The sequence below is a fragment of the Neopsephotus bourkii genome, unplaced genomic scaffold, assembly GCF_033783945.1.
Source record: "Neopsephotus bourkii isolate Nb327-2 ecotype Australia unplaced genomic scaffold, CSIRO-AGI_Nbou_v1 NB_126, whole genome shotgun sequence".
Taxonomy (NCBI): Eukaryota; Metazoa; Chordata; class Aves; order Psittaciformes; family Psittacidae; genus Neopsephotus; species Neopsephotus bourkii.
Window position 1 is genome coordinate 1,465,093 of NW_026900643.1, and position 12,465 is coordinate 1,477,557.

General features: G+C 42.7%; 1 protein-coding gene and 1 non-coding gene across 2 annotated transcripts; one reads left to right on the forward strand and one right to left on the reverse strand.

Annotated features, from left to right (window-relative positions):
- The first annotated feature begins 464 nt into the window (after positions 1-464).
- Positions 465-10,316, forward strand: LOC133219850 (putative short-chain dehydrogenase/reductase family 42E member 2). The gene is given in 14 exon segments (XM_061367418.1): positions 465-508; positions 510-540; positions 542-582; positions 584-803; positions 1,302-1,397; positions 1,816-1,873; positions 2,667-2,785; positions 3,737-3,812; positions 5,246-5,328; positions 6,500-6,637; positions 7,240-7,305; positions 7,972-8,035; positions 8,732-8,805; positions 9,410-10,316. Coding segments are annotated over 14 exon segments (1,359 nt in total). The 3' UTR covers positions 9,659-10,316.
- A 776-nt stretch (positions 10,317-11,092) lies between these two features.
- On the reverse strand, positions 11,093-11,174 carry TRNAL-UAG (transfer RNA leucine (anticodon UAG)). Its single transcript has one exon. It is a non-coding gene; the product is annotated as a tRNA-Leu (tRNA).
- Positions 11,175-12,465: the final 1,291 nt, after the last annotated feature.

Genomic DNA, 12,465 nt, shown 5'->3' on the forward strand with positions numbered 1-12,465 from the left:
GTGACACAGAGCAGAATGAACTAGGGCAAGCAGATGCATTTCAGAGAGTCAGCAATTTCTTTTCTGCTAATAAAAAGTTATGGTCTATACCATTATTCTAATTTTGACCCATCTGTAAGAAATATTTGGATTCATGTTCTCTGCATTGGGACCTTTTGTTAATTATTTTTAGTTTGTTATTCTGGATTCCATTTGCAAATAAATATTTAGTCTAAAACAGGCAGCCCTTGTTATGTAGCCTCAGGATGCTGTCTTTACTATCTAGTAAACAGACATTTCAAAAGTTTGTAAAATGTGAAAATTACTGTTAAGCAAACTCTAAAACCATCAAAGCAGAACACTGAAATGGAGCTTTTAAAAGAAATCTTTGAAATGTGAACATGTTGCAGCTATTGTTTGCTCTTGTCTGTCTTAAACAGGTTGCGTTAACTAAAACTTTGCTGCTGTGAATAGAGCTTCTTAACATGAAACTCACTGGGACTGTCTGCATCCATGAGCACTATGAACAGTTTCAACATGGAGGAGAAATTGCTACATGTTGTCTCCTAATAGCAGACAGCATTTCACTGAGGGCAAACATACTGAGTGGAGTAGCAACACCCTGGCACCAAGCCTCTAACTCCAAAGTGAATGGATATGCTGGAGTACTGAATGAAAACAGGATGAGAGCAGTGGTGACAGGAGGCGGAGGCTATGTTGGATGCAAGCTGGGATGTACTCTTGCCAGCCGAGGAGCTTCTGTTGTTCTGTATGACATACAAAAGCCTATCTGGGAAATCCCCAGTGGAGTAGTGTTTATCCAGGTATGATCAGTTACATTTCCATAACAGTCAAAGTCAGTTTGTTTGCCTTTTCCATAATGTCTTACTAGTTTTCCCAGAACCCAAATACCCAATTGCAAATAATTGCAAATTTCAATAACCCTTTTAATTGTGTGAATATCCCACATGATTTTTGGTCAACTGATTTTAGTGTATGTGAAATAAGCAAAGCAATGAAACTGGTAATGTGTAGCACAAAGTACCCGCTCCACCTCCTGACTCTGAAGTATTGCCCTTAGTTCAAGCACTTGTAGAATGACCACAAGTGGAAGGTTATAAGGCTTAATGAATGTTTTTAAAGTTTCATAGAACTCAACTCCTTTGAGTTCTATGAAAGAAAAGTATAATTATCAGCAAGAACTTAAATGGGCCTGGGATGTACAATAAGTACAATTACACATAAGCATTCCCTCTGTGTATGACAAACACTAACCTGCAGCTTTGATTTCAAGACCAAATATCTTTTCTTATGTATTACAGGCAGATGTCAGGGACTATGATGCCCTATTTGCAGCCTTTGAAGGGGCTGACTGTGTGTTTCATGTAGCATCATATGGAATGTCAGGAAGAGAGCAAGTGAGTCCAAACAGGTTTGGGTTTTTTATTTCTGTGTGACTGCCCACACTGAGGATGAGAGACTTGATGCTGTAACGCTGCATGTTAGATTTCATCTCCTCAGATTATCCTGAGAGCCTGAATCCATATTATGCTGTTTTGGTAAATTGGTCAGTGCAAACTGGTGTGCCAGCTACCAGCAGTCTGTTTACAGGACTGTTTTCCTAGTTGTGAAATCATTTCCTGCCCCTTAGAGGCTCCATCAGCAGCCTGGGAGGGTTTTTTGAGTTGGAAATGGTATTGAAGAGTTCTGAAATAGTGTGAAGACAAAAGGAAAGACAGGCGAGGCTGGTTCTCTCCAAAACCTTAAACCTGCCACCATGGAACTCCTAGGTGTAAGGTCACAATGTGTAAATGCACAATTTCTTTATTTTACTAGCTGCACAGAGAAGAGATTGAAACTATAAATATCCATGGAACAAGATTTGTCATCAATGGTATGTATCTAACTTTACCACTGGGTGTTAGTATAGCACATCAGAATACTGCAGCACTTAGAAAAAGCCAGTTGGCTTTTTTTGGCACATGCTATTCTTTACCAAATACTTCACATTTTTGGCAGAAAATGAGGGAAAATGTCATGGGGGTGGGGAGGTTATGCTTGATTCTTTGATGGGGTGTGACAGGAGAGCCAGCACTGTGTAGTTTAACTAGTTCCGCTTTTCATAACAGCACTTGCCCTGATGTTGGAATCTGTATCCATGTAAGGAGTTAACTACTGCCATGTGCATTTTGTAGCAGTCAACCTCCTTGCTCTCTAGCAGCTTGTGCACAGGATGTGGGCAGCCCTTGCAGTGGGTGGACTCCAGCCAGCTCTCTGGCTGGAGCTGAAGCCTGTCTCAGTGGGCTGGCAGCAGCCCTCCCTGAGACATGATGTTGGCTTACGGCATCCAAATGGGGATGTGCCAGATCATAAAGCACTTGGTTCTACTTCCCTGGCAAGGTTGAAGGCCAGGTTGGATGGGACTTTGAGCAACCTGGTCTAATGGAAAGTGTCCCTCATAGTGGCAGGGGGGGTGGAACTAGATGATCTTTAGGGTCCCTTCCAACCTTAATCATTCTATACTGATGTCTTCCCTTTAAATATGCTTCACATTTTAAATAACACAATCATAAAATGGAAGGGTTTGCCTTTTTAAGATTTGTCAGTTTCTCAAAAAAAGGTCATGCAGACTTTTTTCCATATTGTTTAATTTTCCACTAAATTAATTTACTTATACACTGCTGCAGCCTGCAAGCAAAGGAACATCACTAGATTGGTATACACCAGTACAGTAAATGTGGTGTTTGGAGGGCTTCCTGTTGAAGATGGTGATGAGGAAACCGTGCCATATTTTCCAACTGAAAAGGTATTTTGGATGTATTGTTTTTTTCTAAGTTTCCTCTTAATTTACTTTCTTGTTTCTGAAGAAGCCTGGAGTTTTCATGACCATGTTTTGCTTGATGCCAGAATCCAGGCACAAGAAAGAAGAAAGAAAACCCTTGACACTGTCTGTGGCTTGACACATCACAGCCTTGACACATCAGTTTTATGTACATTGCAGTATATATTTCTTTGTTTCCTATAAAGGCCTTAATTTTGGAAAATAACTCATTAACATTAATGAAATTCCACCTTGACATGGGGATTGCGTTATATGGCTTGGTGCCTCTTTAGCCATTGGTTATTTATATTATTTTTCTGTTTCTCCCATATTGAACATGATGTATATTCAGTGTAGGGCTAATATGGAAAACCAGACTGGTTTTATATGGTTTTATTGCATTTCATTGAAAAGGAGAAAGTACTTTTGGATGTACTTGGGTTTTGTGTCCCGGCTCTCTCCATCAAGTACTTCACAGTCTTTCAAGAAGTAGAGATGGATAGAGAAAATGTTGAATAATATTTTCAGTAATATATCAAATAATATGTTCTGTGGGCAGTGCCACAAGAAAGAGGCAACAGCAGGATAATTCAGACCAATCATAATGTCCTCAAAACTTGGCTTTTGACTTTTCCGTTACCTGAAAAGAAATCCAGATTAAAAAGCAGTGATCTGTTACATTCCTGGCAGCATTCAAAGCATACATATATTAATTGCTTCTCAAATGTGCTGAAATTAATTAACTGGATTTGCATAAACAAAAATGCTTGCTTACCTTAGCAATATGCATCTATTTTATCCTAAACTAATACCCCATGGCTTCTGTATTTTAAGCTATTTGTTGCCATCTGCTAAGTAAATACTAGTGGGGAAGAGATGTCCCTCTGCCCTGTCATTTCAAGAACAGATAAAAACATATTTGCTTTTTCTCCGTAGCATGTTGATCATTATTCCAGAACCAAATCAATTGCAGAACAAATGGTACTAGCAGCTAATGGAACTCCACTGGCAGGTACTTTTGTCTTAGCATGAATTCATAGTAGAACTTACTCCTCCTCCTCTTGTTCTTCACTAACATCCTGTATCCTGTATCAATACTTAGTGGACAAGAGTGTCCAGAAATATGAAATCAAGTTACCTACCCCTCTCACAAACTGAAATATTTTCACTTAAAAATCACTTTTAATTGGTTTTAAGTTCACACAGTGTCCCTAAAAGGCTTTAGCATGGTAGCAAAGAGTTCAGTGCATTAACTGACAAGATTAAGGCAGCTATAAATTAAACAAGAATGAGTGTTTAATGTCACTGTATTATGCACCATCAGCAAAACATGAATGCCAATTAAATTGTTATCCCCCTCCTCCCAGAGTTACATATTAGAATCTGAGGAAGCCACCTGATACTACAGCCTGGAATTATTTATTAGTGCTTCCCAAAGTTTTCCGTGTTGAGGAAGCCAGTTATACACTTGAATACTTAAGTTCTCCTGTGAGATACTATAACTGCCCGTGCAAAACAAATTAATGTAAAGTGCAACATGATTCTATGCGACCAGGTGATACTGAGCTAAATTTAGCTGTAGACAACTTAGAGACTCTCTTCACATGATACTTGCAGAGGGCTGTAAAGTCATTGATGGGCATTCCATCCCAACGGGATCATTTTGTTTAAAAAATAAAGTGGGTTGTTTTTTTCCCCCCTTATTTCCTCAGTAGCTCTTCACATCAAAGACTCTATTAATTTTAGGAGCAATACTCAGTTATGCATTTGTCAATGAAATTAGAACCAGTCACTGTTCCAAATATCCCATTTTGATCCTGTTCCGTAGCAGGACTGAGTATGTTGAATGTTTCCAAGGACTATGAAGAACAGTTCTTGGTAGATGATGAACCAGCCAACTGATACACTTGGGAAGTGATGGGATTTTTAGGACTGTCCTTACTTTCTCCCAAATTATCAAGAGCTTCTGCAGCAGCTTTAATGGGATGTGGCTGTGCCTACTATTGAGAGAACCTTTCATCTCTACCTTGTACCCCTAGCAAGTCACTGTCTCCCATCAGGAATTCTGTATGCAATTAGCTAGTTTCATTCCACTTTCCTACCAACAACTTGCTCACTGCAGCAAACTCATCATCATAGTTGGCATGTTCATTCACTGCTGGGTGCAGAGACAAAGGAGGAGTTAGAAAGAGGTTTTGAAATTTCTGGTAATTTCTAGGAATCAAATTATGCTGGCAGGACTTCTCTGAAGCTTATCTGGCTGTTTTACATGTTCTGATTCTGCCAACTTCATTATCAAGTACTAACCCAACACCCTTTGGTATGTATTATTTTTTAAGATGGTGAAGTTAATTTGTTTCAGAGTAAGTTCTGCACAGTCTCTGGTTCATACAAAGATATAGTCGTGTGAAAGTTGCTCAAGAATGGTCTTATCAATTCTTCTAGGAGGTGGAATACTCTATACATGTGCTCTTCGCCCACCAGGAATCTATGGACCGGAAGAGCAAAGACACTTGCCAAGGCTAGCAGTATGTATTTAAATCCTTTAATCAGTACGATTTTCTATGATATACAGCAGCACCTCTTATTTGAGTTATAAATTGACTGAAGTTATTGGGCAGCAACTCAACAGTTCAGTTACGTGCTGCAGATATCACAGCTTTTGTTAGCAGGCACTATATTTTATCTGTAAAGAATGTATAATACATTAAAAAAGCCTTTTTTTATTTTTATACAAACACAGGTAAATCCAGCTTTAGAATTTAATGTCTACTATAAGATTGAGGCCAATCTATGATATTATAAATGTCTGTTTGCATGCAACTTACACCAAATGGTTTATAATATTCATGAAAACAGATACTGAGAAATACCTTCTTTCCAGTCTCAACTATTAACAGCTTTCACTATCCAATGAAACAAGTTAAGCACCTTCTGGTACTGAAGGGCAAACAGCAGAGGTGCTCACATTTTACTCTTGTTCATTTGCTCTCTTTTGAATTGTAGGACTGGAAGAGTGTTCAGAATGTGACCCCTGTGGAATTGTATGAGTTGGTTATTTTAAAAGCATCAGTACAATACAAAGTTATGCACAGCTTTTAGGGAAGAATAGATCCAAGCTTATCACATAATAAATACATTTTATTTATATACAAAATATACTTTAGTCTTCTAAATAAAATAAATTTTTAAAAAGGCAAATGTCATTTTAGTTGAACCTGAGATGTTTGCTTTTGTAAATTTCCTGTCAATATTTTAAGCCTATTTGTTATGAGCCCATGTTAAGGCATTATGCAACTGTTGCATCTTGCAGTTTCTAAAGTGTATCTGTCAAAGGAAAACTGTGACACTGAGCACCACCTTCCATTATTTCCCAGCCAAAGTGATTTGTTAAATTTGATCCAATTTTGTGAACACTTCTGATCATTCAGAACTTGTTCTTACCTTCCCATACAATATTTTATTTACCCTTAGAACAGACCTGGGTTTTTTTGTAAATTCAGCAGACGATCTGTTCTTTGATCCTTCCTCATGGGCCATATTTTTTAGACCTTTTTGCACTTCTCTTGATTCTTTTTAATCAGTTAGTGGGGGAGGTTTAGAATAGAGACAAACCTACATTTAGCTGGACAAGAAAGTGAACTATATCTCATTTTAAAACCTATTTTGCTTTGGTTTCATGTTTGTTTATGTCTACAGAAGAATATCAAGAGAGGGCTACTTAACTTCAAGTTTGGGGATCCTTCTTCTAAAATGAACTGGGTGCATGCAGAGAATCTCATACAAGCTCAAATTCTAGCTGCTGATGCTCTCACTCCTGGAAAGAACTACGTTGCTGTAAGTGAACAATAAGAGCACCACAGTTTTCATTTGACAGTGGATCCTGCCACTGTATCCTATCTGGAGTAACTACTGTAGTAGCAGTAATTAGTTTATCTTACTGTCCTTTAGCTTATGTTGTTGTCTGTGGGTTTAGTTGAAATGTGCTGTGAACAGTGTGAGACCGGGCAGCATGGGCTGTGCAGCATGTTAAGAGTTGGAATATTCTGTTCTGTGAGAGTATCTCCATCTTTGCATTTTTGTAATGCAGTACTTGCCATTTCTAGAAGATGAGCAAAGAATCTTTGCTGTGTTGGAAATGAAACTGGAAGTTCAGGTGGATTTATAGCCCCCTCCCCTTTATATAGAATGAGACTTAATGTTTTGAACTATGATAATCAGACATTTGTAATAATTTACACCATGTTAATTGCATAAACCACTCAGCTACTCATTTCACTGCACACATCAGTGCAACTGATTGAAATGCCTATAGTTTGTTGACTTGTATGTGCAGCCATGCGTATCTTATACTGCTGTATATAAGGAGTGAGATAAAGAAGTCAATACATATGCAGTGTGATTTCTACTAACTTGTCTCTTCTCTACCTTTTTAACAGAGTGGCCAGGCATATTTCATTAATGATGGTGAAAACTTCAACATTTTTGAATGGTTAACTCCACTTGTACGTACAATGTACACTTTATCTCCAAATATGTTGATTTCTCTGCCTGTATACAACTCCAGCTCTTGTGTACAGGTCATATCTGGTGTGTTTGCTTCATGCATAAGAGTCCCATTCCGAATGGGGATTTAATGCTTGTGGCTCCCTGTGATTAGGGTTGTAACAAAGCCTACTGAAAATATTACATTAAAGCAACTGCCTTCTCTGAGACGAAAGGACCACCTAAACCAGCATCCTCTTTTGAGTTGCCATTATCTTCAGTTCTGGGGCACACATCTCTTAAGAGTGGCAATTTTGGGTGGACATAAAATATAAATCCTAATCTGTAATATCCATTCTTTTCAAAAGATCATGCTATTGTTAATGATGGGCTCAAACCCATAAGTATGTCACAATGTTGAATTAGGTATCAGCACACCATAACATTTCAATCAGTTATTATTAGCTTCTCCCCCCTTTTTTTAAGACTGCCCCTTGAAAATGACAGTGTCTGTGCATGTGGCATTGAACTGAAATCCCCTGACAAATGAAAACTCCAGTAGTAACAGCCATGATGAATTTTTCTGCTTTATCAGTAAATATTGCCACAAATATTTTCTCTGTTGGAACTTTAAAACTTGTTTGAGATTTTTGATTTTTTTTCACTGTTCTTAAAATTTCTTGCAGTTTGAAAGATTAGGCTGCAGTACACCATGGATACGTATTCCTACTTCCCTAGTTTATGCATCAGGTAACAACATTTTCTCAACATTACTCTTTTCTGTCCACACTATCCCTGTTCATAAGTGTAATAAAATCTTGGGTTTTCTTAATTTGCCCACAATTTTCATTTTCATGTATAAAAATACTACGCTGTGGGCTCATCTAGTGTGCAGCAGTTAGGGGTGAAGTTCAGCTATGTGCAGTGTGTTGAAAGCAGAATGATCTCTAATTTAAGTCCCACAAAACCAGGTGTAGGACTTAACAGATTTGTAACTTTGTGGAGTTAATGGTATAACAGTTAAACGTAAATATCGTGACCTCATGAAATACACTGAAGAGTGTCTGCTTTGCTGCTTCAGTAGGTTTCTTGTCCTTCTGTGTCCTGTGCTCTCTCCAGAATCAACCCCCATGTGCAGCCAAGACAGAATCCAACTCTGAGTATTCTGTTGTTACCACATTTTTTATGAAGCCTCATGATCACTTCAGTGGAGCTGTCACCAAGCCTCCAACCCCTTTTCCCACAGGCACCGTCATTCAGGCTGGGCAAAGTACTAAGTACCAACCCCCTTGTGAGCAAGTAGCCCCACTGATGTTAGTACTGGTGCCCCGAGCTCTTGAGTATGTGATTGTCCTTCACTATCATATGCAGTGCAAGACAGGCCATAATCATAACTGCATAGCAATTTACTATTCTTACCTCAAGTAGAAATCTTTTGTTTTGCAGCCTTGGTAATGGAATACCTTTATCTGCTGCTGAAACCCTGTGTTGAACTGTCCCCACTGCTGACCAGAAATGAGGTGAAGTCTTTGTAAACTCTCCTTAATTCTCACAGGACACTTACATACATGGTAATGCTGAGGTACAATTTAAGCCAGTAGAAAGTAAAATCCACCCAGCAGTACTACAGCCTCCAATGTCCAGGGCAAATGTATGCATCATGTATGTTTTAGGCAATATAGTATGCTCCTTACCATGAAAGAGAAGAACTTACGTTTACTCTCTGGGAGAGGCTGCTTCAGTTCTTCCTTATCAGGCCCAATTTCCTGTATGGCTGTGGCTGGTCAGTTGGGCCCAAATTACTGAAGATAATTACGCACCTCAGAGATGGCTTTTAGCTGCCTCCTCCCTAGGTACCTAAGCACGAGTGCAGAACATTTTTTGTGGGTGCTTTCAAGAGCAGAAGATTCTGCTCTGCAGATTTTACTGGCAATCTGGGCTTTTGAGATTGTCCTGTTGTGAACCATTTTAAAATGATGTGACACATGTCAACAGGACACTGATATAATGTTGGGGAAGGCTATTTTATATTTCCTTTAACTCTGTCTTTGCTGTCATTTATGGACTTTGTTCCAATTTCCTATGTATTCATCTCTTTGTACGTTGGCTCTTTTTGCCTTGTAGGTACTCAACATTTCTACAACTCACACGTTTCGGATAGACAAGGCGCGGACTCAGCTGGGGTACAGCCCAGAGAAGTTCACGTTTGCTGATTCCGTGGACCATTACCTTAAAACCAGAACAGAAGCCCAGAATCATCACATTTTCTTCAAAGTTTTGCTTTCTTTACTTATTAGTTTAAGCTTGATCTTCTTCTCTTTGAGGTTTGATGGCCTTTCAGTTTTGCATTTTTTTAAAGAAACTCAACACTGACTTGCACAAACTGCATGAACTCGCTCCCCGCATTGTTCTGAACTGTACAAGTTACTGGCCCTAATGCAATAAACAGGCAGTTATTTTCAGATTTAAACCCAGTAACAAGTAGTTGTACTTGAGAAATTAAATTACAGTGAACAATTACAGCCAAGTCACTGAAACACTGGAGTCAAGACTGTTGCCCCTGTTTATTTCACACCAAACCCCCTCAACTTTCCAAGTTGATTGCTGAAGTAAAGGAGAACCTGCAGGAAGAACAAGAGCTACAGTCAGCCTACAGTGCTTCAGCAGTGAAGATACACAGCTAAAATAAGGAGAAAGACTGACCACGGCTGCTGCCATGGCTGACTACCTTGGGGAACTATGAACAAGCAAAGGGACTGACAGAACAGATTACTGTAAATACCAGCCGTACAGAGAGAGTTCAGTGTGAAGTTCCTTTGTGAATTAGCTGTACCACACTGCATATGAGGGCAAATAAAGGTGTACTTGAACCCTTGCTGGAGTGAGCCCTGTGCCTCTGTGAACACACAAAGACTGACCCAGAACTGCTCCCTGCTTACTCAGGGGTGCAAAGCCACCGGTGGCAACACCTCCCTGCAGCTGGAGAACTGGCAGGCTCATAGAGGTATAGTTTTACATGAGTCACCCCTCTATGTCCTGTAGTCATTGAGGACAACAACTAACAATAAAGTTTAGTTGAGTATCAGCTGAACTTCAGGTACAACTATGATTTGCACCTGATTTCTAAAGCAGGTGTACAACAGCAAATCCTTGCAGTAGCTAAAGTGAACAGTGTGCTTTTGGAGTTAGTGTTCAGCTAAAACGGGCCTACACTACAGGCAATCTGAAAGCCCAGATCCCATCGTCCACCACTCCTGCTGCTGATTTAGCACAAATTCCACCCCACCTGCAATCTTTTCCAGCTTTTGTCATGGCAGGGGGCAATCAGGAGCATAATGTGAGCAGTGATAGCTTGAGAAAGGAGACAGCACTAGGGATACGGCACAAGTAAGAGGAATCAAGGTCTGGATGTGGACTTGAGAACTCTGGAGAAGGTGAACGCACCCAGAGCTCATCTCGGTGCAGGGCAGGCCGCAGAGGGCAGCACCACCCTGCGGGTTGAGGGTGCAGTTACCCAAACACAGCACAGGACTGCAGGGCTGCCCAGATGGGTATTTCTGATTGTGTTTGTACACCAGAAGACGCGCACGGATCAGAACGCGCTGCACCCCGCACGTACACAACTCGCTACAGTTTGATTTCGAGGCGCCTGACATGAAACGCCCCCATGCCCCCGTCCCGAGCGGCCGCGGGCACCGTGCCCGGCTCGGGAAGCCCGTGCCGTGCCAGGCCGGAGCGCGACATCCTCGCGGCCACACTGCTCGGGCGGCGAAAAGGAGCTGCAGCCGCGGTGGGACAAAACAAGCTTGGCAGCGGTGGGATTCGAACCCACGCCATCGAAATGACTGGAGCCTAAATCCAGCGCCTTAGACCACTCGGCCACGCTACCGCCTGGCTGCTCAGGCGCCCGCCAGGCCTCTTTCAGGGGGCGGCGCCGGCGCTCTCCCCACCCACCCGTACACACCGCCCACCCGTGCCCGCGATACCACAGCGGCTCCCGGCGCAAGCAGCCGGTGCGCCCCGTGGCCGGGAAGCGCAGCCGCGCAACAGGGCGCGGCCCCCCCGCTCTCCACCTGGGTCTCCAAGCCCGGGCTGCTGGGGGCATCGCCACCGCCCTTGGCCCGCCCCAGGCCCCGCCCCCGCTCCACGCGGCCGATAGGTGGCGCCGCTGCCGCGCGTCCGGCGCAGGCTGTACACGTGGCCTGGGCGCTGCCCGCGTGACCTGCGTGGGGAGGTAGGATCGTGGCTCTTCTTCGCTGTACGGTGCGGTTGGGCCGCGCGTTACCCGTGTTGTCTATGGCACGCACAGGCCACAGTGCCTCGGCAAAGGGCTGCCCCGTGGCCTGTTTATACAGCAGCGCTGGCGGAGCGCCTGCTTGTCCTCAGGACGGCTTTGCCCCGCTGCGCAGACCTGTCGCCCCGTGGGTGGCCGTGCCGTGGCCAGGCAGGGTCGAGGGCAGCCGTTACCGCAAGAGTGGGTCTGCACACATCTCCGTGGCAGGAAGAGGGTCCAACCACACCCAGTCCCACAAATGAGCCCCCTGCCTTCTCCCCCAGCTTCTCTCAGTGGGTACTGTAGCCTCCTGGCCCACCACCGCCGGAGCGCTGCCGCCCTCGCACCACAGCGTGCCTTCATCTGAATCACTCTCATCCAAAAGGGGAGGGCCCTTTTGGGGTGCGGCTCAGCATGGTGCTGCGAAGTCCAGTACCAAACGCAGCTGTAGGCACGGCTGCTCACGCTTCGCTCTCCGTCCTGCCGTGTTGAAGCCTTGCCTGCCCGTTGCTGCTGAGCTCACCACGGCGTAGGCAGGAGCTTGTCCTGTGAAGGAGCTGGGTTTGGCAACCAGAGCCAGATTCAAGCTGCCACTGGTGAGTAGAAAGATGAATTCCCTTATTCCGGAAGGCCTGCAGGAGGAATCTGTGTAATTACTGTGGACTGAGCTAAAAAACATCAGGGCTAAATGTTGTGTGATTACAATAATACATAGAAATTATGTCTGCCATTGCTTTTCTTCCCATAGGAAGTCCTGCACTGGTGCTCCAGGAAGTTCTATGCAGGTATATTGTATGCACCTACCACAGGGGGGTTTACAGATAATGAAATTTGCCGTGTAAGAAGGGACTGTCACAGGAGTATGTAGGTACAAATTGTCAAATAATTAGTTGACTTACAAGCAATT